The sequence below is a fragment of the Galleria mellonella genome, unplaced genomic scaffold (genome assembly GCF_026898425.1).
Source record: "Galleria mellonella isolate WM207_F2 unplaced genomic scaffold, CSIRO_AGI_GalMel_v1 utg78, whole genome shotgun sequence".
Classification (NCBI taxonomy): domain Eukaryota; kingdom Metazoa; phylum Arthropoda; class Insecta; order Lepidoptera; family Pyralidae; genus Galleria; species Galleria mellonella.
The window spans coordinates 1225985-1249474 of record NW_026442151.1 but is presented as its reverse complement, the minus strand read 5'-3'; the positions used below and the strand labels follow the sequence as shown (position 1 = coordinate 1249474).

The 23490-nt window shown below is 30.2% G+C and overlaps 1 protein-coding gene across 1 annotated transcript in view; it reads right to left on the bottom strand.

The window, feature by feature from the left end:
• The window catches only part of LOC113517523 (G-protein coupled receptor dmsr-1), a 39599-nt gene extending 16611 nt beyond the window's left edge, over positions 1–22988 (bottom strand). Inside the window, exons 1-3 of the mRNA XM_026902215.3 lie at positions 22709–22988; positions 5979–6850; positions 5195–5381 (exon numbers count right to left, since the gene is read on the bottom strand). Of these exons, the coding sequence (XP_026758016.1) occupies positions 5195–5381; positions 5979–6776 (985 nt within the window). The 5' untranslated portion in view covers positions 6777–6850; positions 22709–22988. The remainder of the gene's footprint in view (positions 1–5194; positions 5382–5978; positions 6851–22708) is intronic.
• Between the last annotated feature and the right edge of the window lie 502 nt (positions 22989–23490).

The window sequence follows — 23490 nt, the reverse complement described above, 5'->3', positions numbered from 1 at the left end:
CGGAGCTTTAATTCCGTTCTGTTGCCTGTTCAATGCATACTATATTGAACTAGCGTATGCCGTATATATTTTGTCTATTAAGCTGCCTTTATTGTGACATAGACATTGAAGTCTGAGACCATAATTCACGCCGTTTCCTCATGAGATCTAAAGAGTTTTTGAGTTCTTTTTTAATGTTGGGGCTTGTAAAATTTATCTCTCACTGCTTGGAATGTTTCCACTAGCTTATTGTAGATATCATCCGATTCACAGTTTACCAGACTCTGAAAGCGATCTGACAATTCGAGTTGAAATCTCTCAGGGTTTTCGATAAGAACATGTAAAGATCGGAGCATTGGCGTCATCAAATAGAACCTTTTCAACCTAATATTCAATTTCTATGTGCCTCTTATCATTCAGTGATCGTTTCCGATTTTCAACCTATTGATCATTGAGACATCATTGGTCGTCATGATAACGTCTATCTCATTTTTTGTATGTCCGTCAGGGCTATCCCAGATTCATTTTACGCGAGACCACCTTTGAAAAAAAGTTCATCATAAATAGTCCATAAAATCAGCCAATTACTGTTCCCCAGGATCTCTTTCTCGATACCAAAGTTCCTCAATCTCATCTCATCGTCTTTCCTTTTATCCAGTTTAACATTTAAGTCCCCCATTAATATTATGTATTGCATATTAGAGGAACGTATAGCTTTTGATATATCCTCATATCTTGCCCCCACCTCATTATCAGTTCGTGTCACGTTCAGCGCCTATGTAACTTTCATCGAATATCTATTGGTAATTTTAAGTACCAAGTGTACCACCCTTGCCGACACACTGTCGTTCTCTAAGACATTATTTTCAAGGAGCTTGTGAACAATGAACCCGATACCACCACGGGACGATGGTAGACCAAATTACTATATTCAAGTATTATTATATTCTTCCTCTGTCTTCGGGTTTCAGATAAACCTATAATATTCCAGTTTAACTTGTTTATCTCTTCATCGAGCTTTGCATCCTTATCATCGGTTCTCAAAATTCGTACATTATATGTTACCAGTCCATTCTATAACCTTTTTTTTTTTGACGAGGGGAAATGCTTCTATAACCTACTACTGTTAAGTAACAACTGACGTGAGTCACTGACAACGAATATAATCAATTATATCAACTTAAACATCTGCAACCTATATATTCTGCAATTATACAAGTGCGTTCTCTGTTTACAAAAGCTAAGTTCTATAAATTTTACAATTTCAACAAGAGCTGAGAGATTTATATTATTTTAACAGATTTAACAAGAGTTGAAGTCTGTTTTTATATTTATGTTACTCCGTATGTTCGCCATTTGTAAACCGATTTTTGTAATCTATATAAATAAAAATTAATTGCCTTATATATAATATGTTAACGAATTATATCTGAATGGCTGCACTTAATTGACTAATCCTTTTTTTTTTTTAAATAACCAGTGCATGGTTTGTCTCGTTAAAGTTAAATGTATGAAAAATGGTAGGAGAAAGCGAAAAATTTTGGTTAATAAATCGCCATATAAAAAAAGATTTACTCTCTTTTTCTTATTAGTATCCCCATAGAAAGCTAGGTCGGAGGGATAGTTATCAGTAGATTTTAGTCCCGTGTCAATTGTGACAATTATTTGTTGTATCTGTACATAGACATAAGTAGCTGTTTTTGTATTAGACAATAGAGTACGATTTTTCTTTTCCTAACTACTGCGCTGAACGTTTCCTATAATCGTAATAAAGGGTTTATTTCTCCTTACAGTTTGTGACAAATTTTCTTCATTTGTACAATGATTTAGTAATTTAGTAGAAAACAAAGCGACTCTACCCAAGTTTACGGTTGACTTATTACGTTTATATGGTACCCACATATCAAACATATTCAGTTTACTGCAAATTATTATGTATTGAAACTGAGACGTCATGGTTTGCTGTTGTTTCATTAGTAATACCACAGAGGAAATATATGTCCTTTATACATTACAGTATGTTTTCTAAGACAACAAACACACATCTTATACATTTGCCCCATTTCCTTTGCCCATCGAGATCTTTTGTACTTTCCCCTACCTTATACTATCCTTTTATAGACCCTATAGGTTACGTTTACGATATTCTGCGATTTAAAATATCTATGGTATTGTAGCTAGATAAGCCGTTCCCAATAGATTCATATGCATACTTGCGAACAAATGACAGTTGCATATTAGGTATTTCCTACATTTTTGTTTTCTACATTATTATCCAGATTCATAGCTACGCAGATAATAAAAGCATACATTTCTGTTTGTAAAAACAGTAATTTTTTTCCTGTGCTTTGTATTATTTCACTTCTATTTGAATAGATTCCAGATCCAGTGCCATCCTCATTTTCAAGCCAGTGGTTCTCTTTAAGAGATGGCGTGCCATATTCCCACTGTTCTCTCTGCGATATATGAATCTTAAAGTTCGTTTGGAAAATGTAATTTGATATTATTTTGTCATATCTCATGTTCATATACATGTCTTTATCATAGGCGGAAAGTAATTAAATATTATCTCCAACGCTGCGCACTGGTGGTGATGAGCCATTATTGTGTTCCATGCTGTAAAGCTACCTGTATTAGTCCTAATACCGTATTTGAAAATTTTTCATTAACCATTATAACCATATCATGTGTATATTCAACAGTATAGACTGTCCTTAAACAATGCCATAAGATAGTTTACTACAATACTTCATTGGTGATAGTACATGCTGGGGGCATTCTTTAATAGTAGTTGCTTTTATTTTTGGCCCCTAATAACTCAGATTCTATAATTGTGCCTTTAAACATACAGTCTATCCATCAACAAAATGTATGATGTATACAATGATTCCTTACTGCTTGATTAATCGAATTGAACGTCATGCGATCAAACGCCCCTTTAATGTCCACAAAGGCGGCAATACACACTTCCTTCCTCTCTGATGCATCCTCTGCTCGACTTAATACATAATGTAATGCTGTCTCTGTCGATTTATTTTTTCTAGAGTTTTGATCAAGAAATACTGCAGACTTATTGGCCTAAAGGCTTCTGATCATAAGACAATAAACATTACAACTGAATATTTATATATCTCGTTGTTTTCTTTTATGTGGTTGTTTTTTTTTTCAAGAGAATAATAAATCATATCTTAAAAGTGAATTCTCAGAAGTGAAAAGTATATGCTCCATAATATTTATTACTAGTTGAACCCATCAAACCATTTAAAATTGCAAAACAAGTTGTCTAAATTTAACTAACTAGCGAAATTATCTCTTTAAAGAATAGGTTTTAAAAACATTTTTTTAATTATAATATATAAGGGAGGGGCCTTTAGTCAGTCCTTACGACACCCACGGGAAAGGAAGGGGTGGCCTATTCTATGCCGGGACCACACGGTCAAGTTGTACAATAATTAATTAATACTAATATTATAAATGTAAAAGTGAGTTTGTTTGTGTACTTAGTGTTTTAATGGCTCAACCAATCGTCATGATGTATGGTACCTCAAATAGTTTTGAGATAAATAAGGGCATAGGCTACTAAGTACTCGTATTGTCTTAATTATAGTGAATCTACATATCTCAGTCACGTAGACAAAGTCGCGAGTAAAAACTAATTCAGAATAAGTACTGAAATGGAATCGTTGTAGTTAATTATCTTTATATAATCATATCTTTATTCAAGGTTGATCAATGTATTGATCACATACAAAATAATCAATTTCACTTGATAACGTTGAGTATATTCTACATATCGTTTCATTGCAACTTAATTAACTTATTATTGAATTATGAGTGTTCGAGGGGAAGAGTAAAGGAAATCAAGAATAACAAAGTAAATGTGATTACAGCCGGCGATAAAACAAAGTCCCATCCGAGATCTGACGGGGAATTAATTACAATCGCGTGCAAGAACGCAACGAGATACTATGTCGTGTTTACTATAACGGATAGGCTCGTTGGAACGAGGTTCCAACAGATTAATACGTACCACATGAAGATAAGTTTAATTGTCAATATGTAATTAGAAATGTTTACAATGTTTGTATCTTGTAACAAATTAGACAAATTGGAAATTAAAATAGACAAATTAGAAGGACAGACAGAAACTGTCTGCCTAATGAAGTGATTATAAATTACTATATTTATTTAAAATTATTTATATCTTGAATTTCATTATAGAAACAAATAAACTTTAATTAAAATATAAGTCCCACAAAAAATAAAGAATTTATTTGTGTATTTTGATCTAAATACGAAACAACTGAACCGATTTTGATAAAATTTCTGTAGGACCAGTCGGTAAATATATCCGTTCAGTTAAAAAAAATAATTTTCCTAATCGATTTAGATTTGACGAAATTATGAGGTAATAAACATTTTTTTTTATCTCTTTAAACTAATAATAAAAATAGGGTCATCCTTTTACAATATTTATAAAATTTCATAACGTTAGGTATAAACGCGTTGCGTAGATCTTCGGGAGTATAACTGTGAAAACCACATTCAATTTAACGTAGTAGTTGTTACGTGATACAGGAACAAACAGAGAGACAGAAAAAAATCTACAAATTATTGTTTCAGTTTCCATTACTTAAATATCTCCTGCATACAAATATCGTCTAGTTACAAATTTATTATATTAATAAGATTACATACTTCTGGACAAATAGAAACATGGCGATATCACAGACGATATTATTTTTGATTTTGCATACTAACTACATACTAGGTACATTGTTTTTATATGTATATATAGTAAAATTTCATACATATAAGTTTCGTAAGTAGTAAGTAAAAAAATGGAAATAAAATAAATATATTTACATTTAAGTATGTTACAAACTGTTAGTTAAAAGTTAAAAAATACCTAACTACGTTATGATAAAACCTATTTAGTAGGGTAATATTTAAGTTAGAATAAATGACCGACCGAATAAATACCCGCCTGCTAAGCGTGGAAACTACTAGCAAACCCCCCATTGTGGGGATACATATGCACAATTAACAGCAGTGAATTTAAATTTGATATGAGTAAGAGATGATGAAAATATGGCTAATATATCTTTATTTTAATATGTATTTTTATTTTACAATTAATATCATCGAAACCTAGAGCTTAAAAACTCAAACAACTGTAAAAAAGTATGATAAAAAATTTTAGAGATAAACTTACCAAATGCATAGTAGCAAACACCAAATAGATGTGGTGCAATAGCAGTAAGAAGACCAAAAAGTGCTTGGGGCAACTCCGTGGCAAGGAAGAGACCAAGCAATGCCACCAGCATACGCGTAGTGCGATCCGTACGGCCCCCGCCTCCTCGCCTCCCACCGCCGTCTTCATTCAGACGAGTTTTTTCACCCTACGCATATTAAATTACACAAAAAAAGAAGTCAAAATAAGTGTACGTGACAAGGTCAAGAGAAATCTAACCACAAAATTACATATATACATACTTCCGAAAAAAAAAAAAAAAAGATTAGTAACCGTTTTCTTGGGAAATCGAATAATAATTAATGATCACAACATCTAAAATGTATGTCATTGACAAATAAAAGAGAAAACTAAATACGTTATGCATATTAATATAGACTTACACTTTGAGAGTGATATCTTATCTTAGTGTTATTTTCAGATATTTACTATGGCAATAACTATCATCATAACATTCTCATATTGGACGTCAGACGTTGGAAATGGTAGTTTATTAATATCAACTATGTAGCTACTATATACAAGCAATATCCTGTAGGGTTATTACAGTAATATGAATAAAAAGTATCCTATAGTTTATTCAGCTTATCATGGTCCATTCTTATGTGCTCCTTACATTGAAATCTATTCAGCGTGTTTGAGTAACAATCAACTAAATATCTTTATAGATTTTGACATTTATACTATCAATAAGATTAATTAAATGAAACTATACGTAAGTAATTAATATTTTTGTAATTCGTACCTCGCTTGTGGTGATGGCTGACTTCTTAAGTAACTTTTGTCTTCTTCTATCACTTGATTTCATTTTTAAAATTAATAACACACTCAAAATTGATAACACTACACATGGTATAAGTTTTATAAATACACTGTAAATCCAAAATATGGCAGTAAGTAAATCTGTATTATCCGTCATTTGCAGAGCGTATGCCGGAGGCCGACTCCCCGTGGCATTCACACTGTCCGTCTCGCTCCACGTCGTATTCTCGCTTGCATTTTTTGAGACAACTGTTTCCCGAATATTCATAGCGAAATATATAGGAAGACACAATATTGGACAAACAGCATACGCCACAGTAATAGCTATATTAGTATTTCTTTTATTACATAACGTTCTATTCTTCTGTGGAAACTTTATCGCGATGTACCTCCAAACGGCAAGTGTTATAGTAAGCCAAATAGATATTGTATGGAAAGTTTGGCTGAAGATGGAATGGAAGTAAACGAACACAGCCCAACCATATGAATTACGATTATACTCAGAACCTATTTTAGTATAAATATGCAGCGCAAATGGTATATAGTCGAGCATAACGAGTAGATCAGCAACGGCGAGGCCTGTGAGGATGGAATTTGTGGATGAGGCCATCTCCTTCCGACTGAGTACGGCAATATTGACAGAATTAGCGGCAGATCCGAGCAGACAGATTATCAGTGCGATGTATCCGTGGACCTGTACATAAACAGATTGGAAGATCTGTCCTCCCGGCACACAGTACGCCACACTGGCTGCGTTACCATCGTTCTCAGTGCTTGACATCTTTGTGAGCAGCCTTAACAGCTATTCTTGAAGGCCTCTCTTGATATTGACATCCGTTTATTCTTATGCATAACCTGAAATTAAAATCATAATTTAAGATTTTGTTCTACAAAAATCAACAGCTAGGTTTGATGGCAACTTGGCTAGCCGTTCTTTTTTATAGGCCTATATTTATGTTTTTATATTTTTTATATCTTATTTGATACAGGTATGTTACTTTTTTTGACGTTTCTTTTTTAAACATTTTAAAAATATCGTCAGGCAAATGTGGTAATATTATTTCTCAGTGACAACTAAATTAATATGGAACCAATAAAAGAATAGTGCAGATTTAGCAAAAATAGATAAAAGAACCTGAACTTTAGAAATTCCTTTCTGAAACCGCTTAATAGCATTAATTGCCATTTTTTCAAATTAAATCCATCTACTATCATTTTATATATATTAAATTCAGCACAAAGAATCTCAGACAGAAAAAAAATAAAGCTTACTATATTTCAAATAAAATAACTAAGAGCGCGAACGAAGAAATTTCTCAATTTAATTCTATCTTGTACTGTTGTTGTTGACTTGCATTCTGTTATTTTACGAAAATATAAAAAATAATCGTAAACTAAAGAGTCACATCTTAGTACCGACAAGATACAGACACGCTCGTATTTACCCTTATATCGGGTGAATGGCTAGAAGCTCCCCAAGGGTGAGGTTGTCAAGTACTTACAACTACAAACTATGCTTTCAAACGCCCCAATCTGAGTTAACTTCGTAACTGTCTATTCTCGTACTCGTTTCTTTATAGAAACGGAAACTGAAACTAGGGTAAAGTGTCTTAATAATATTATTATTTTCATTAACTTTCGTTAACATTTCAGTATTGTTCCTGTAAATTTATTAAAGTTCTAACACTAAAGAAATGTTGTGTATAAAATATCTACAATAAAACTGACGGTATTATACATATATAACAGTAACTCATATTTCATAAATTAATATAATATTAAATTCAAATAGAACGAAATTATTATTATTATTATTATAAAAATACCTAAATTACTTTTGGAATGCAGTCGGGCAACGAAATAGGTAATGTTGGAAAAGACTGAGAAAGTGCTTTTGACATTAATATTTTATGAGATGGGTCATGAGATTGTTGCATAAAAGATTTTTTTACACGACTACCCATCGTGGTTACACTGGATCTTGTTGGCATATAAGTGGATATATTTATTTCACCATAACTTCTAAATGCCTTAACAGATTTCTATGTACAAAATATCGTTAGAAAGCATCATCCCAATTGGCAATGAAGTCGATTCAGCGTCATTTCTCTAAACCTATCTCTAAAATTATAATTTCATTTAGATATTACAGCTAAATCCTTATTTTAAGGTACAATATAAACTAATTTACATTCGTAAATAATAATAGCAATTTTAGTTTATGATAATCCATAAAACAGTAATTTCACGAAATCATTGAATTAAAATACAAAATTAAAAGATAAGTTTAGTGAAATGACCTAGAATTGCCTCATTAACTGATTTTTTTAATACTATTTTTAGCACAGAATTTATGTCTTTTAATTTATTATTTTATGTACATTGTGTTTTAACATTTACTAATGATTATGAATGTGTCATTAATCTTGGAAGGTTTATAATCGAGTGACATATACTCTAGGTTTTTTGTTTTATATTGCCACAGAATTGCAAAGGTCTGCCCGTTTAAACAATAAATAAAGATAAAGTGTGAGTCAAATGTTATATGAGTATAATTCTAACGTAACAATAAAACTGCTATATATGTATTTTATTGTTTAACTGGTCGTTGTCTGGATGGACGAGGGACTGAAGTTTAATTAGTTCGTAATGTACCCTCGTATAGGGCAAAATGTAGGCGTAATCTGTCGAGATCCGACTTTCACGCCAAACAGTTTGCTAATTAATACCACTATACGATTGATTATATCGTTAACATATAACACTTTATACGAATGATTTCCTGTCATTAATTCAAAATAGAATATTCCAACATAAGTGTTAAATTGTTCACAGCATAATAATATTATATGTACTATATCGAAATAATTATTTCCTTAGGATTCGCTTACGTATATGGAACACTCTCCAACAGACTTTCTATTAACTCTATACAAAATGTTATATTTTTTAATTCAATACATAGTCCTCTATTACATAGCCTTCATATCCTAAAATTTCATAATCAGGAACCACATATGAATCCAAAAATATTTTTTCTTCCTCTTATCTAAAATACCATCCACTAACTTTTCTTGATAAATAACCACTTCTCTCCATATATTTGCTATATCTTGATTACTCGGCTAATTTCTCTAATGTATATTTTTTATGATACTTAAAATGGCAAACAGGCTGACTAACCGTCTAATGGAAAATGGTTACCATCATCATAGAATACACTGTAATTCCCATGCTAATCTTCGTTCATGCGTTGTCATTCCTAAGGAATATGGTATTAGTCCCCCATACTCTATAATTTACACTGCCATATCCTACCCTTCAAATCGATACACAGTCATGCAAGCACAGTTGTTTCGCGGCAAAAATATAGATGGGACAGAGGTACCCAGAAGGACTTTTATGTAAAGTCTACAATCTGAGCATAATGTTAATTTAGGTTAATTTACATATTAATACCAAATTTCGTTCAAATTAGTAATTTTAATATTAAAGCTTAAATAAGTAAGTAAATAAATTTATAAAATCGTGTTTTAATATTTTTATTTTCAATCTTCAGAGTGGCATGAAGAACTAAAATTAATTCTAAGTACTTTGTACGTAACTCCAATCCAGTTGTCATTTATCGTGATAAAAAAATATTTATATATATATATATATATATATATATATATATATATATATATATATATATATATATATATATATATATATATATATATATATATATATATATATATATATATATATATTGATTGATTAATCAGCGTGTGAAAAATTATGACTATATTGAATGAAGCTAAAACAAGAAAATGTATGAAAGTAAAGAGAGAACAAAAATATAGTTACTGAAATTAATGAAACTATATCAGCATGTCAGGTAGGGGATGAAAGAGAAATTTAAATCTGTTTGTGATGAATTAAAATTGTGAGACTGATATTGAGAAGAAAAAAAACGATAAGATGTATAATGTGATAATTATAGCAAGCAAAAAAATATATATCGAATAATGCTCAACTTGGACAAATTCAGAGTAACCATATACCACATATCAGCCATTAACTATCCACTGCTGAACATAGGCCCCCTCAGAGGGCGGGGGTGTAAGGCAGTATTTTTTGTTTGGTAACCCCAGTTTGGCTTTAGTGATACTTTAAGAGGTATTCTGCAGTTCATTCCTCGACCATTAAGTTCGCTTAGTCGCTTTTTACGCCACCCATAGGAAAGGGTGGCCCATTCTAAGCCGGTATATATATTTAATAGTAATATGATAGTTTATATATATATATATATATATATATATATATATATATATATATATATATATATATATATATATATATATATATATATATATATATATATATATATATTCCATAGTTACGATTTTATATATATATATATATATATATATATATATATATATATATATATATATATAAAATCGTAACTATGGAACAAAAAGCATTAATTTAATAATTTTTACAAAAGATTACATTACATATTCTATAATATTTTTTTACAGTTTTATAACAGCGCAGGTGCCTACAAGGCTTAAATGAATGAGCGTGCCTGTTAGATTATTTGTTAGATCAATCTTACTTGAGAGAATTTTCCATCTGAGTAGTTAGCTCTTCACGTTATCTGAGGCATAAATTGGATTACATTTTTCTACAGTAAGTCCTTCGCTCTATCCGAAGGTAAGCTAAAATGTTGTTAAAGAACGTAAACAGTAGTGTACACTTGGAAAAAAGCTCTTTTTTGCTATTTAGATTTCTTATTAAAATTTTTCTGCACAAAAAGAAAAATACATATGAACTGGACATTAGGTATCGTGATTTTCAAACGGAAAAAAATTAAGAAAGTACAAATATTGTCACAACACTTTCCAAAATACAGAATTTTCTTCTGTATTTTGGGAAATGTTGTGACAATATTTTTACTTCCTAAATTTATTTCAAAAGTACGGTTTACATTTGTGCAACCCGCAACATGTTCTTGACCTACCACAAATAAGAAAATTATGCATTTATAAAATTATTTTGGTAGAACATTAGGTATTTATATTTTTCTTCAAAAAAATGAAAGTATTTGCGTCTGCTATCCTTTAATCTATTTTGTGGTCTGTTTAGGCCTGAAATCGTAACTAATTTAAACAGAGCACTTGCCATATCGAATATATTGTCTATATATAGATAGTAGTTACTTAGTGCTGCAATAAATCAGAAATATATTCAAGTTGCACGCTTTGCTAGGTACTGATAAAATATAGTTAGTGTTTCACAATGCGCTACAAATTGCTAAGAGCGTTACGTATGAGACTGATTAATCCATCCCAGAGAGCACCCATACACAATTGTATTTTATTTTCTGTTGCATTGTCATACTCAAGATGCTAAGACTCATAGCGAGATTCACTCTAGACAAAAACACACATGCAATATGTATTTACGAAATATTTGATGATAAAACAATTAATTCAATTTTATTAGTCTTAATATTTAGCATAACTCTGTTTGAGTATATAATTTCTATTTTCTCGATATAATAGGTATAAACAAAAACATACTATATCACTCTAATGAAATAAATAAAAATATGTAGCAAATCAATGACCTCACAAATAAGGTATACTACATTATAAAACTTCATAGCTGCTACTGACGTGCAACTGATTCTCGAATTAAAACAACACATTGCTAATTCTCACGTTCGGAGAAACAATAATATCCCCTAATGCTTTCCAGAGCAACTGGAAGTAAGTTTTCGGAGTCTTTATTTTACTATGTCTACAGAATCATCACGAAATATGCCTGTTGACATAAAACAAGTTATTGCAACTGAGATAAAAATATTTTATAAGTACATCGTAATACAACATATATAGCTTCATCTTGATTCCCCGTTACATTTATAGTAATGGCCTAAGAACATAAAACATTTTATGGAACAACAAAAAAATGTTCATTGGATAAGTCCAAAGAGATAAAACTAAATAGATGACTAACCTTAATATGTAGGTATATTATAATATGTAGGTATTAGTATGTGTGTAAGTATTTTTGTACGTTACAAAAACCATTTATTGATAGCAGACCCTCTTCGGCAAAAATCGATTTCTCTTGACTCCTGTAATGCTGTTTTTGCTGTTTTCGTCATTAATTTCACATCGGATATCCAATCGAAATTTACCCACGTTTTGAAATAGGCATTAGTTTGATTAAAATATTATATATGTAAGGCGAACCCTTTCAATACGCTATTAAAGCGACTATTCGTTTATTTGTAATTATTTTTTTACTATCACAAAGTTTTCAATTCGACTCTATTATTTGAAGATGTTACGTGGTATTTTTTTGTCTAAAATGTTCATTCAATGAAATTGTTTAATTTTTACATTAAATTAAATTATTATATTAAACAATTATTTATTTTGTAATTTGATATTTAAATATTTAAAGTGAAATTATCCTATTTGTAACAATGCTTTGTTTAATAATGTTCACGCAATCAGTAAAGTGAACATCGTTGAAAAATTACATGTATTTATTTCAGACAGCGAAATAGCTACTTCAATTTGTTACCGCGTGATTTTGTACAAATATTATTCTGAATAAATAATTGTTGGAAACAACCATTTATGTTGAGTTTAAGTATTTAAAACGTACCCTTTGGAAAATTGAGGTTATTATTTATAAGACACATATTTTAATAGCAAAAAATACAGCATTGTACTTACCTACTGTTACTCACAAATAAATGAGAACTTAAAATGTTTACTACTTTCTTTGATAGATTGCGTGATAGTACAATAAGGAACAACTACGTATATATACTACAAAAATATAATAGATGCGTGATAAACTAGCCGAGAGCGTGATAGACACATCATTTTCTCGGCTAGTTTTTAGTAAATTTAACCATTTCATTAGCCCATGTTAGAGACCTTCATATATATCGAAGACGACCTAGAAACTCTTAAGACCAAATGGGCATTACATTCACATGAGCAGTATTTTATTTTTTTAGGGGGAAAGGGATTGGAGTTCGACATTGCAATGGAGTTCGACCATCGTGATAATTCGCAATATCAGAATGGCAAACAAGCTGACGGCCCACCTGATGGAAAGTAGTAACCGTCGCCTCCAGTACCATGGACATGGTTTCGCCCATGATACCCCCCATGCGTTGCCATTCCTGAACCATCGTGAACATATCCCATCCTTTATGCAAACACAACTGCTTGAAACACGAATTCGTCACGATGGGGGCTAACTGACCTGCTTCATCCTCATCTATCATCCCTCACTGGTGTCCCGCCGGTGTATACCAATAGCGCGGGTGGGGTTTACCATTCCATTATCACCCATTAAAAAAAAATAGTTTTTAGTAGTATCCTTATTTTTTCTTATTTAAAACATAAAAAACTGAAATATTGTCTGTGTTGATATAAACTGATTATATTATCTGTGTTGAGTTGACATATACATTGATGATATTAAGCAAAAGTTACGTTAGGTCATTTCTCAAATTTCCACACAGTAATAAAATAAGGTAACGTGCCTAAATATGTTTGACAGATCAAAGATTATATTAGGTTATTAAAACAACAGTAAAACTGTCGTTTGCATCGTAAATGAGTACGTGTTCAAGAGAGATTAGGATTTTGCCATAGTAGCGGATAAAAGGGCAGAGGCACTTCAGAAGTCTAAACTACAAACGTAACGTCCATTAGTAGCGAGGATTATATATATGTGTATATATATATAACAAATTATAAGAGGTAAGTATCTATATGAACCTCATTTACGATATTGGTCTACACATTCTATTCAAATATTTTTGTACAATTTGAATAAATCAAGTCATAAGAAAATTGAATTTGTAAATTTTTTTCCCAACTGAAAGCTAAATACTACCTACTTCATTGGTATTCTGTATATTGGAATGAAGCAGGATTATTGCACATATTTGCATCTACATCCGCAATCGAGGAACATCCGCATTATTTTTTACATGCATTCGCAGATGCAGATGCTGGATTTGTAGCGATGAAAAATTGTCACAACACCTACATAGAGTGTGAATCGTCCATGAAGTAATTCCGCTAATTAATCAATAACATTTTCGATTCCGGTCACGTATCTCACTCGCATGTTATAAAAGCCAACATGTTTTCAGTCTTTGTAAATATTTATATTAATTTAATTTATAAATATAACCTTTTCGTTTATTTTTAAAAGTATTTTGAATGTTTTCTCTCTGGAAACACGACAAGTGTATCATAATACATACAATATTTTATCAACACAAATTGTATTCAAACGAAGTTCAAATACATATATATATAAATAATTTTGCAAGTTTCAAAACACACGACAAATATATATACAAAGAATGGCAAACAAGCTGACGGCCCACCTGATAGAAAGTGGTAACCGTCGCCTATAGACATGAGCAATACCATGGACATAACAGACTATACTGTTTCGCCCATGATACCCCCCCATGCGTTGTCATTCCTGAGGACTCAGGTGTTATTCCTCTGTACCCAGTAAATTCACGCCATATACCACCCTTCAAACCGAAACACAGCCATGCGAAAACAACTGCTTCACGGTTGAAACACGAATGGGACAGAAGTACCCAAGCAATCGACTTTTGTACAAAGTCTCCCTCTGGAATATAAATATATAAAGTACATGGAGATAGTTGCGTAACTTATTTAATGTATGTCTTTAGTTGTTAGCTTAATTCTTGGACTATTTATCAACATGTGTCAAAGAGTGCAAGAATTGTCTCTCATTTATTATGGGGCTTTTATAGTCTAACACTAACATGATGTCTTGTAATTCTACTCTAGAGAGTCTCCCGCATTCAGTAACATAAACAGTAGATAATTAAGTTTTGTTAAGGTCTTTACAGTAATACAAATGGTTACAAATGAGTCCAAAGGACCCTAAACCTTTTATATTCGTAATAAAAAGCACACTTTTACAGCCATTTGTTAATTTTAACCCCCTTTGTCCTACTTCTACTTCGCTTTCGTTTAATGTCGCAAAATAATGTTTCAAATAAAAACAATCTTACAAAAATAGTACGTATTTTTGATTATATAAACATTAACTATCTATTTTTTTTTCTGTACAATATTATACCATAACTTCAATATCATTTAATCTCTTTTATATATACTTAATTAATATAGTTTTATATACATCAATGGTTGCCTGAAAAATCGTTTTTAGCGAATAAGCTGCTCATTGATTTCTCTATATGATCTATAAGATATAAGAAATACTTTTATTTCTACTATTTATTTATAATTTTTTTTTTTTTGTGGGAATAATAGAGATTCTCTAGTTGTCTATAATACATTTGTAATTTATATAATTTTTGTTACTTCTAATTTTTATATCTCATTAGATACTCTCAAAGTTTTTCATGCAACTTAAAAACGATTTAATGAACTATTTTATAGAAGTATAACTATTGACTCATAGTAACGTTAACGACTTGAAATCATAGTAACGTTTTAGCGTTATCATTTTTGAGTACAAAGGTAAATTTATTGACGAGTATTTAGGTATATTAGCATTTTTACAAGATATCCATACATATTTTGAAGTAAGCAGGATATTATGATGTTCAAGAATCCACAATGGCCTAGACTAAATGTCTAAAGTCCGCTAATGTATGCGAAGCACGAGTTCGACTAACTGCAAGCAGACTATTATAAAACAAGGAACCTATCATCGGAGACGCATACAAAGCTTAGCTAACAATCTGCCTAACTGCTCACGTCGTCTACAAATGTCACGACCAATTTAATGGCACATTGTTAATTAATATTTCGTACAACAATTTTAGCTAAGCCAAATAGGTACCTTATCAATCGGTACAAATATGCCTAATAAGTACCAACGTTATAAAATAACTTATATTCAAAATTGTATTTACTCCAGCCGTTTGTACTTCGTTTTATAGATTAATCAGAATAAGTCTATTTATACGTAAGGATATCCCATGGAAAGTCCCATGATAAATAAAGTTAATGCACAAAAACAAAATATTGCTATCACTCTGAAAAAAAAATTTTAGAAGTCAGTAATCTGCGAGCTGCCAATTACAAAAAAAAGAATATCATCAAAATATTTTTTCAATAGATGGAAACACATTTCTTAAACAAAAAATAATTGTGAACAATGCTTCTCCTATAGATTGTAAAAATGTATATCATTCTGTACATTTTTTTTTTCTGTATTTGAACACGTCATAAGTTCGAAGCATAAAAACCTTGAGCTGTATATTGCCTTTACATTTTTAAAAGTTGATGACAGTTGTCACTACTACTGCCCTAAATATAAGTGATCTCACACATACAATGGTAGAATACTACAGAATTATAAAAAAAATTACCAGTGATATGGAATTCCACAAAACAGCTTCTAATTCAATAAAATAATTAAAAAACCTCAATAAATATAAACAATATCACTAGACATATTATACAGCATCATTTAATTTCCAAACTGAACAGAGTGTGTACTACGGGTACTTTATAACTGATACATATATTATTGAATTGACGAATACGTATATATTGTATCACAAGTCACTTAAACTGGAAGTTGTTATTGTTTGTTTGTTTTTGTTTTTTTTTTTTTTATAGAGCGATGCCCAAATATGTATTTAAAAAAAAAACAAAGATTCTCAATACGACACCCCTTTTTTGTCCGTTACGCAAATCATTGACAAATCTCAGAATCTACATTAAAATATTTTTCGAAATTTCAGGGTCAAACGAAACACAAATTTGAAATTAAAATTACATAATAATAATAATAAAATAAATAATAATATAACGTTTAAAAATGTTAAAATATAATTCCTTTGAACTTTATAATAGTAGGCATTTAATATTAAATGTTAAGCTCCATTTACTAGGCCGATTTTGGTATAAATGAAAACACGAAATTGAGTCTGAAAATTTGGAATTTCATTTCATGATTGACACCCGAATCTATTTATATAGGTAATTTTAGGAATCGAAAAGACTGTCTCCTATGTTGATCCCATCTAAATGAAAGGAGATTTTTTTTTTTATTGAAGCAAAATTTAACCACTTTTGAATAGTAAGATTTTCATTATTTTACCGCCATTAATGAATTTTAAATTTTGGTACAATTAAAGTCGCTGTTTAATGTTGAACAAGTTCTTAAATTTTTGTGACCCTGATGGAGAGTACCTACTTGTAAATTTTATACAAAGTCTTGAATGTTTACCCAAAGGTAACTGTAATACTAAATAAAGTTTCACAAATGAAGAATAAAATTCTCGACAAAAAATTTTTATGCCTACTCAAGAGACTTAAACCTGTAAATGTAGAAATAACAGTATAGGTATGGAACCGGGGATATTTTATTTTTTATTTGATGATTTCATCTACAGAAATCAAGAACTAGTAGGAGCTTCAAATAATTTTTATGAATAGTTATTGTATGTTATATCCCTATATTCTGAGAAAACGTGATTAATGTTACAATATGAAAGTATGTGAAAATCTACGGAGGTTTATATTCGGTTATACAGGAAATGCTCGATTGAATAAAATTTGACATACAATGTGGACATTATATATTACATTACATATATAGGATACTTTTACGCTATCTCGGGTTACCACTAGTATTTAATAATGCTAACAGATTACTTATTCATAATTTCACTTGATAATTAGCGAAAATCTCAAAAGTTCATTACAGTCAACTGACTCCAATAAATTTTTGCGTATTTCAATTTCTGTTATCGCTTCCGTCCCCAATTACGGAAAATATGATGGCGCAAGATGGTGACTAAACATCAATTACTCCACAGGGAAATTCATTATTAGTTGACCCACCAAATGGTGGTTATGTCTGTTAGGTGCTACGATTAATCGTTAGTATCATATTAAATTGTTATAAACACATTAAACGATTCATAAAATTTGTGGTATACATTCTTTTACACTCGTATGTATTAAAGGACTCATATATACCAAATTTTTTATTACCAAATATACATACAATCGTCATGGTGAAGATAATTTGTTGTATTTATAGAGAAATACATGCCATAATTGATATGTATGTCACGGGTATAAGACTCAATAAATAATTTGCAAAATTGGTTACGAATAATATCTAAATTGCCGGCAGCTTAAGATTCCTCAATTCGTATCCAGTGAAACCTTCTGAGTTCATAGCTTTGAAGCATTAGGTCTAATTTATAATACGGAACAGAAACTGATTCCTCCTTATTAATTTTGTCATAAATTATATATGTAAATCTCTATTTATATATATTTAAGGAAATAACTGTTATATGTTTTGGGCGAGCCAATTGTTGGAAATAACAAATAAGTTCATTTAATTCCCTGTCTGTGATATATATATATATATATAGATTATAAATAATAATTTGTAAATCTACGGATTGCGGAAGTACCAAATAATGGGCGCTAATGATTAAGTACCTACTTACCGTAGTACCTATGGAACGATATGGTACGATTTTATATTAGATACTAGCTGACTCGGCAATTATTATATTCGATTGCCATCTTGCAACCCTATTGCCGCATATAAAAATCGCGATTAAATAACAGGTTGATCGTAAAAGCGTGAAAATTTGAATTTGTATGTATTTTTCAATGCTAAATCATTATAAAATAAAAATAAAAAGAATGACAAAAAAATATAAAAATGAAAATAATAAATATAAATAAAAAAAAATATTTAGGTGCGTAGTAGGTAGGTCACCCTTATCATTGAGGGGTATAAAATATAGATGTTGGCCGATTCTCAGACCTACTCAATATGCACACAAAATTTCATATAATTTGGTAAAGCCGTTTTGGAGGAGTTTGGTAACAAACACCACGACACGAGAATTTTATATATTAGATACTAGCTGACTCGATAAACGTTGTTTTACCATATACATTATTTCTAGAACTATACATGAAAATATATCGTACTACAATTATTATATTCGATTGTCATCTTGCAACCCTATTACGGCATATAAAAATTGCGATTAAACAACAGGGGTTGATCGTAAAAGCATGAAAATTTGAATTTGTATGTATTTTTTAATGCTAAATCATAATAAAATAAAAATAAAAAAAATTGACAAAAAGATAAAAAAATATATTTAGAGGTGGGTCACCCCTATCATTAAGGGGTATGAAAAATAGATGTACACAAATATATATATATATGTATATATATGTGTTTTCTTGTTTTCTATGTATATTATATAATCTAAATACACTACCTCACCTTCCATAGTTGCTAGTTCGTGTCCCGTATAACACAAACATTTGTATTCATATTATAATAATATAACTTTCCTTTGTATAATATTATAAAAATACAGTAAAAGCTCTGCGTAGTTTAATACTATATGGCGTTGTATTATAAGTCAATAAATAATTTATAAATAAAAAAAAATACTCAAAGAGCATTAGAGTTGATAATTATCTTTATAGTTACTTTGAATTTTTTTTTATATAGGAAAAGATTGCAAATCACCTATATAGCCCAACAGCATGTACCTCGCCTAGTTACTATAGGTTATAAATCTATAATGCCAGGCCAGATCACTAACGTGTTTCTAGCTTTAATGAATCTTTGTGTAAAAAATGTTGTAATGTCCTCACAATAACGCTACAATTTATTTAAATTTGCTGTTGCTTACAGCAAAATGGTTTTTTCTTCTGCGATTGCTGCTATGGTAAATTATATGATAATATGAATCCTTAGGAAAGTTATTCAAATTCACTAAATACCTATTTATAATTTGAGACTTTGTACCAAAGTCGATTGTTTGGATACCTCTGTCCCATTCGTGTTTCTACCGTGAAACACTTGTGTTTGCACGGGTTGTGATTCGGTTTGAAGGGTGGGATATGGCGTGCATTTACAGGGTACAGAGGAATAACATCTGAGTCCTCAGGAATGGCAACGCATGGGGGGTATCATTGGCAAAACAATATACTCTGTTATATCCATGGTACTACTCATGTCTATAGGCGACGGTTACCACATTCCATCAGGTGGGCCGTCAGCTTGTTTGCCATTCTAAGTTGTATAAAAAAAATTATTTGTTATCCATTTTAACTCTGAAATGTGTAATAATTAAAACAATTTATTCATTTTAAGAATGCGAATCCGATTCAATTATAGAAAATAAACACAAACTATTAAAGAAACTTCTGTAAATTATAAACAAAGAGTATCGATTCTTCCACGTCTAAAACAAATGTGTGTTTAGTACTATTTCTACCCATCGGAAGATTCCGTTCTGTAACTAACGAATTCCTTTTATAAGAATCATATATCATAATTATTAAGAAACGTGTACATCTATTCTGTTGTTACCTATTACCTATTTTTATAGATTAAATCAATTACTCCACAGAGAATATATAGGTATACACGCCCCATAAAGTTAATATGTTCCTATCTATGCATCGTCTTACAGAATTCTGTACATGTTGCTTAAAAAGTACTTCAAAAGGAGCACAACTACTTTATGCCTGTTTTATGACTCTTTTTCTTTATCTATGCCAGCATAATGAGGGTCGCAAATCTGCATGATAAGCAAATGCAACCTTTCATTATACTTGTGACCTCACTATTACACTATGGAATTATGATATTCTGCTTTTATTCTATACTATTATGCAATTAAAAGGACATGTGAATATCAAACAAAGGGCTTGCTTGATATCCACATAGTCTTTTATAATATTTCTAATTGATTTTCTATTTCTGATCAATTTCGATATTCACATTTATATCGATTGAAGATTTATTTTAAGAAAAATTATTATGTAATACGTTAGTAGTCTGTTACTCTCTTTTGTTAAATTTTTGTCCCTATTTACATAGTTATTTTGTTACCTAAAAATTCTTTTTTTATTTAATTTTTGATTTCTTTCTGAATTAATTGCTGTACTGCTGCTTTTATAAATGAATATACGTTGTATTTGTATCGATGATATATAATTTGTTCTAAAAATTATTTTGATATTTTCATTAACATCATTATTTTGCTATATCCTATATTTATTTAACAATTTTTAGTCTTTATGAAAATAATTGTTATAACTACACAAAATGCATACAAATGAAGTCGAGGCCTAGTCTGTATAAAACATTTTGATTGGTCTATCAAAACTCATTCAAAACTTCTGGGTGTAATACATGAAACTGTACCTACATGTGAGTACGGTTACGTGACTAAGTTATTCCTTTAGAACAATTCCCTTGGATAGTCATTACGTAATGATTAGGCATTCAATCATGAAACAACAATAACAAGTTAACGTGTGAATACACGTTGTTGCATTTGTTTTACTCTCTAGTTTAAAATAGTCCTGACATAAAAGTCATACTTTCTCAAAACTGGCAACCCATAACCCTGTTATTTGCAGCATAGCATATTCTATTGGGTACTCCAATAATACTCTTATTGCTTATGCAATAGCTGCTACTATTTTCCATCTTATGACCTTCAGTTTATTTACCATTACAAAAAATAAAATAAATACATTGCAGCATCACGTGCAGATAATTTATTTTAAGCTTAAATCAACGTTAAAGAATAAATAATTAATCATGTAATAATAGCGTATGTACAAAGGTACATTAATTTAATTGAGCCGTAACCAAAAGAGAAATAATTAATAAGTACCTATTTGGTTTTTCAGAGGTCCTCTTTAAATACCTTTTCTCTTTGATAAAACAAAACGCCAAGGTAAGGACCCTTTTTATCTGTTAAATATATTAAAATATAAACCCCTGTCTGGATATATTTTCTTTCCATTATGTTATAATTCAGATTCTGAGAGAAGAAGAATAATTTATACCTAATTTGTATCAATCAACTTCAAAACATTGTGTGCCAATTTAAATTTCTAACCAGATGTGGTTTTATAATAAGTCTAATTAATTCAAGAAACACTGTGAAGTCGCTTTTTGCCTTGTCAGATTCTAAATATACTCGTACATATTTTCTACCATAACGAGTTCGGCAAATCGAGTGTTACCTGTTATCGAGTATATTTATCTCATCGACTACAGCCGATAAAATCACACTGACTGTCCCATCTAGAATTATAATCGTGAGCATATTTATATAGATAGCACGTAAGTATGAATTTCTATAGAAATATGCTTCATTTGTAATATCGTATTATTAGGACTACATTTATTATATATGAATAGAGCGTTTTTTATATTCCTAAGTTAGTAGGTAACTAACCAATATTTATTTATTCAAATAACTTTTTTACATTTCTCGTATATAAAGAGTTAAATCAAAAACTTTATTGACCAAAATAAAGTAAAAAAGGGGACTTAATGCTAGTAGCATTCTCTACCAATCAACCTTTGAAATGATCAGTGAATCACGAACGCGGTACTTCATTATCGAGATATTTCCATTCATGCCATAAAATTTTTAATGTTTAATAAATATACATAAAATTAGAAAATTTAATAGTTTCATATATTGTTATTATAAATTTTAATACTTCAAATGAAAATTACGTTTAATTTACTTTTTCCATAGTCGCATGTTTTTTACAAAAAATAAACTTCCAAATGGATCTATCTATCAAGGATATATATAAAGGGCATCTAATAAATACTTATACTTACTTAGAAACAATAAATCAATCTTCATTATTATTAAAGCATCACTAAAATAGGTCTTTATCACAATTATCACAAAAACATAATTTTAATAGCAAAAAAAGTTCATTTCCTGGTTGTGTTTGTTAAAAAAATTCATCTGGAATACTAAAGCGGTTCTAGATTTAATAATGAGTGCATGGAAATAATTCATTGTAATTTTCCTCAAAATTAGTACCGTGATCAGAATTTACGCGATGTTAACAAATATTCGACAGCAAGAGCAAGCGTGTTGCGCGCTAGCCGGCTTCATTGTAACTGGTAGTCGTTAGTTACCCATCTAACGTTCGAGTCTCGTGCTGATGAACAAGAGAAAAACACATCATGGACCAATGTTGATCGGTAGAAATTGTATCTATTCAAATTTATTAATAAACTAATCACCGCATTAGAGTTGCCGAATTAATAATTATTAATTAATAATATACATATATCGCTGGACGTTCAAATTAAAATACATATATTGTATCTGCCTAATAAAATGATACACAAAATGATTTACGAAACAAAATTTGATATCAGTCGTCAGTACTTAGACATAAATTTTTTTGCAACTTAGAATGGCAAACATATTTCCAAAAACTTAAATGTTATCCTGTATTTTTCAATTTTTTTTTCAATCATTCTACTTATTAATAATCCAATAAATTAATTATAATAATCATAATGTTGACATAACATAACATTGTATGCACTGTGGTCTGTATAAAATATTTCTTTCTAATAAACATCTATTATAGTTTATCTCA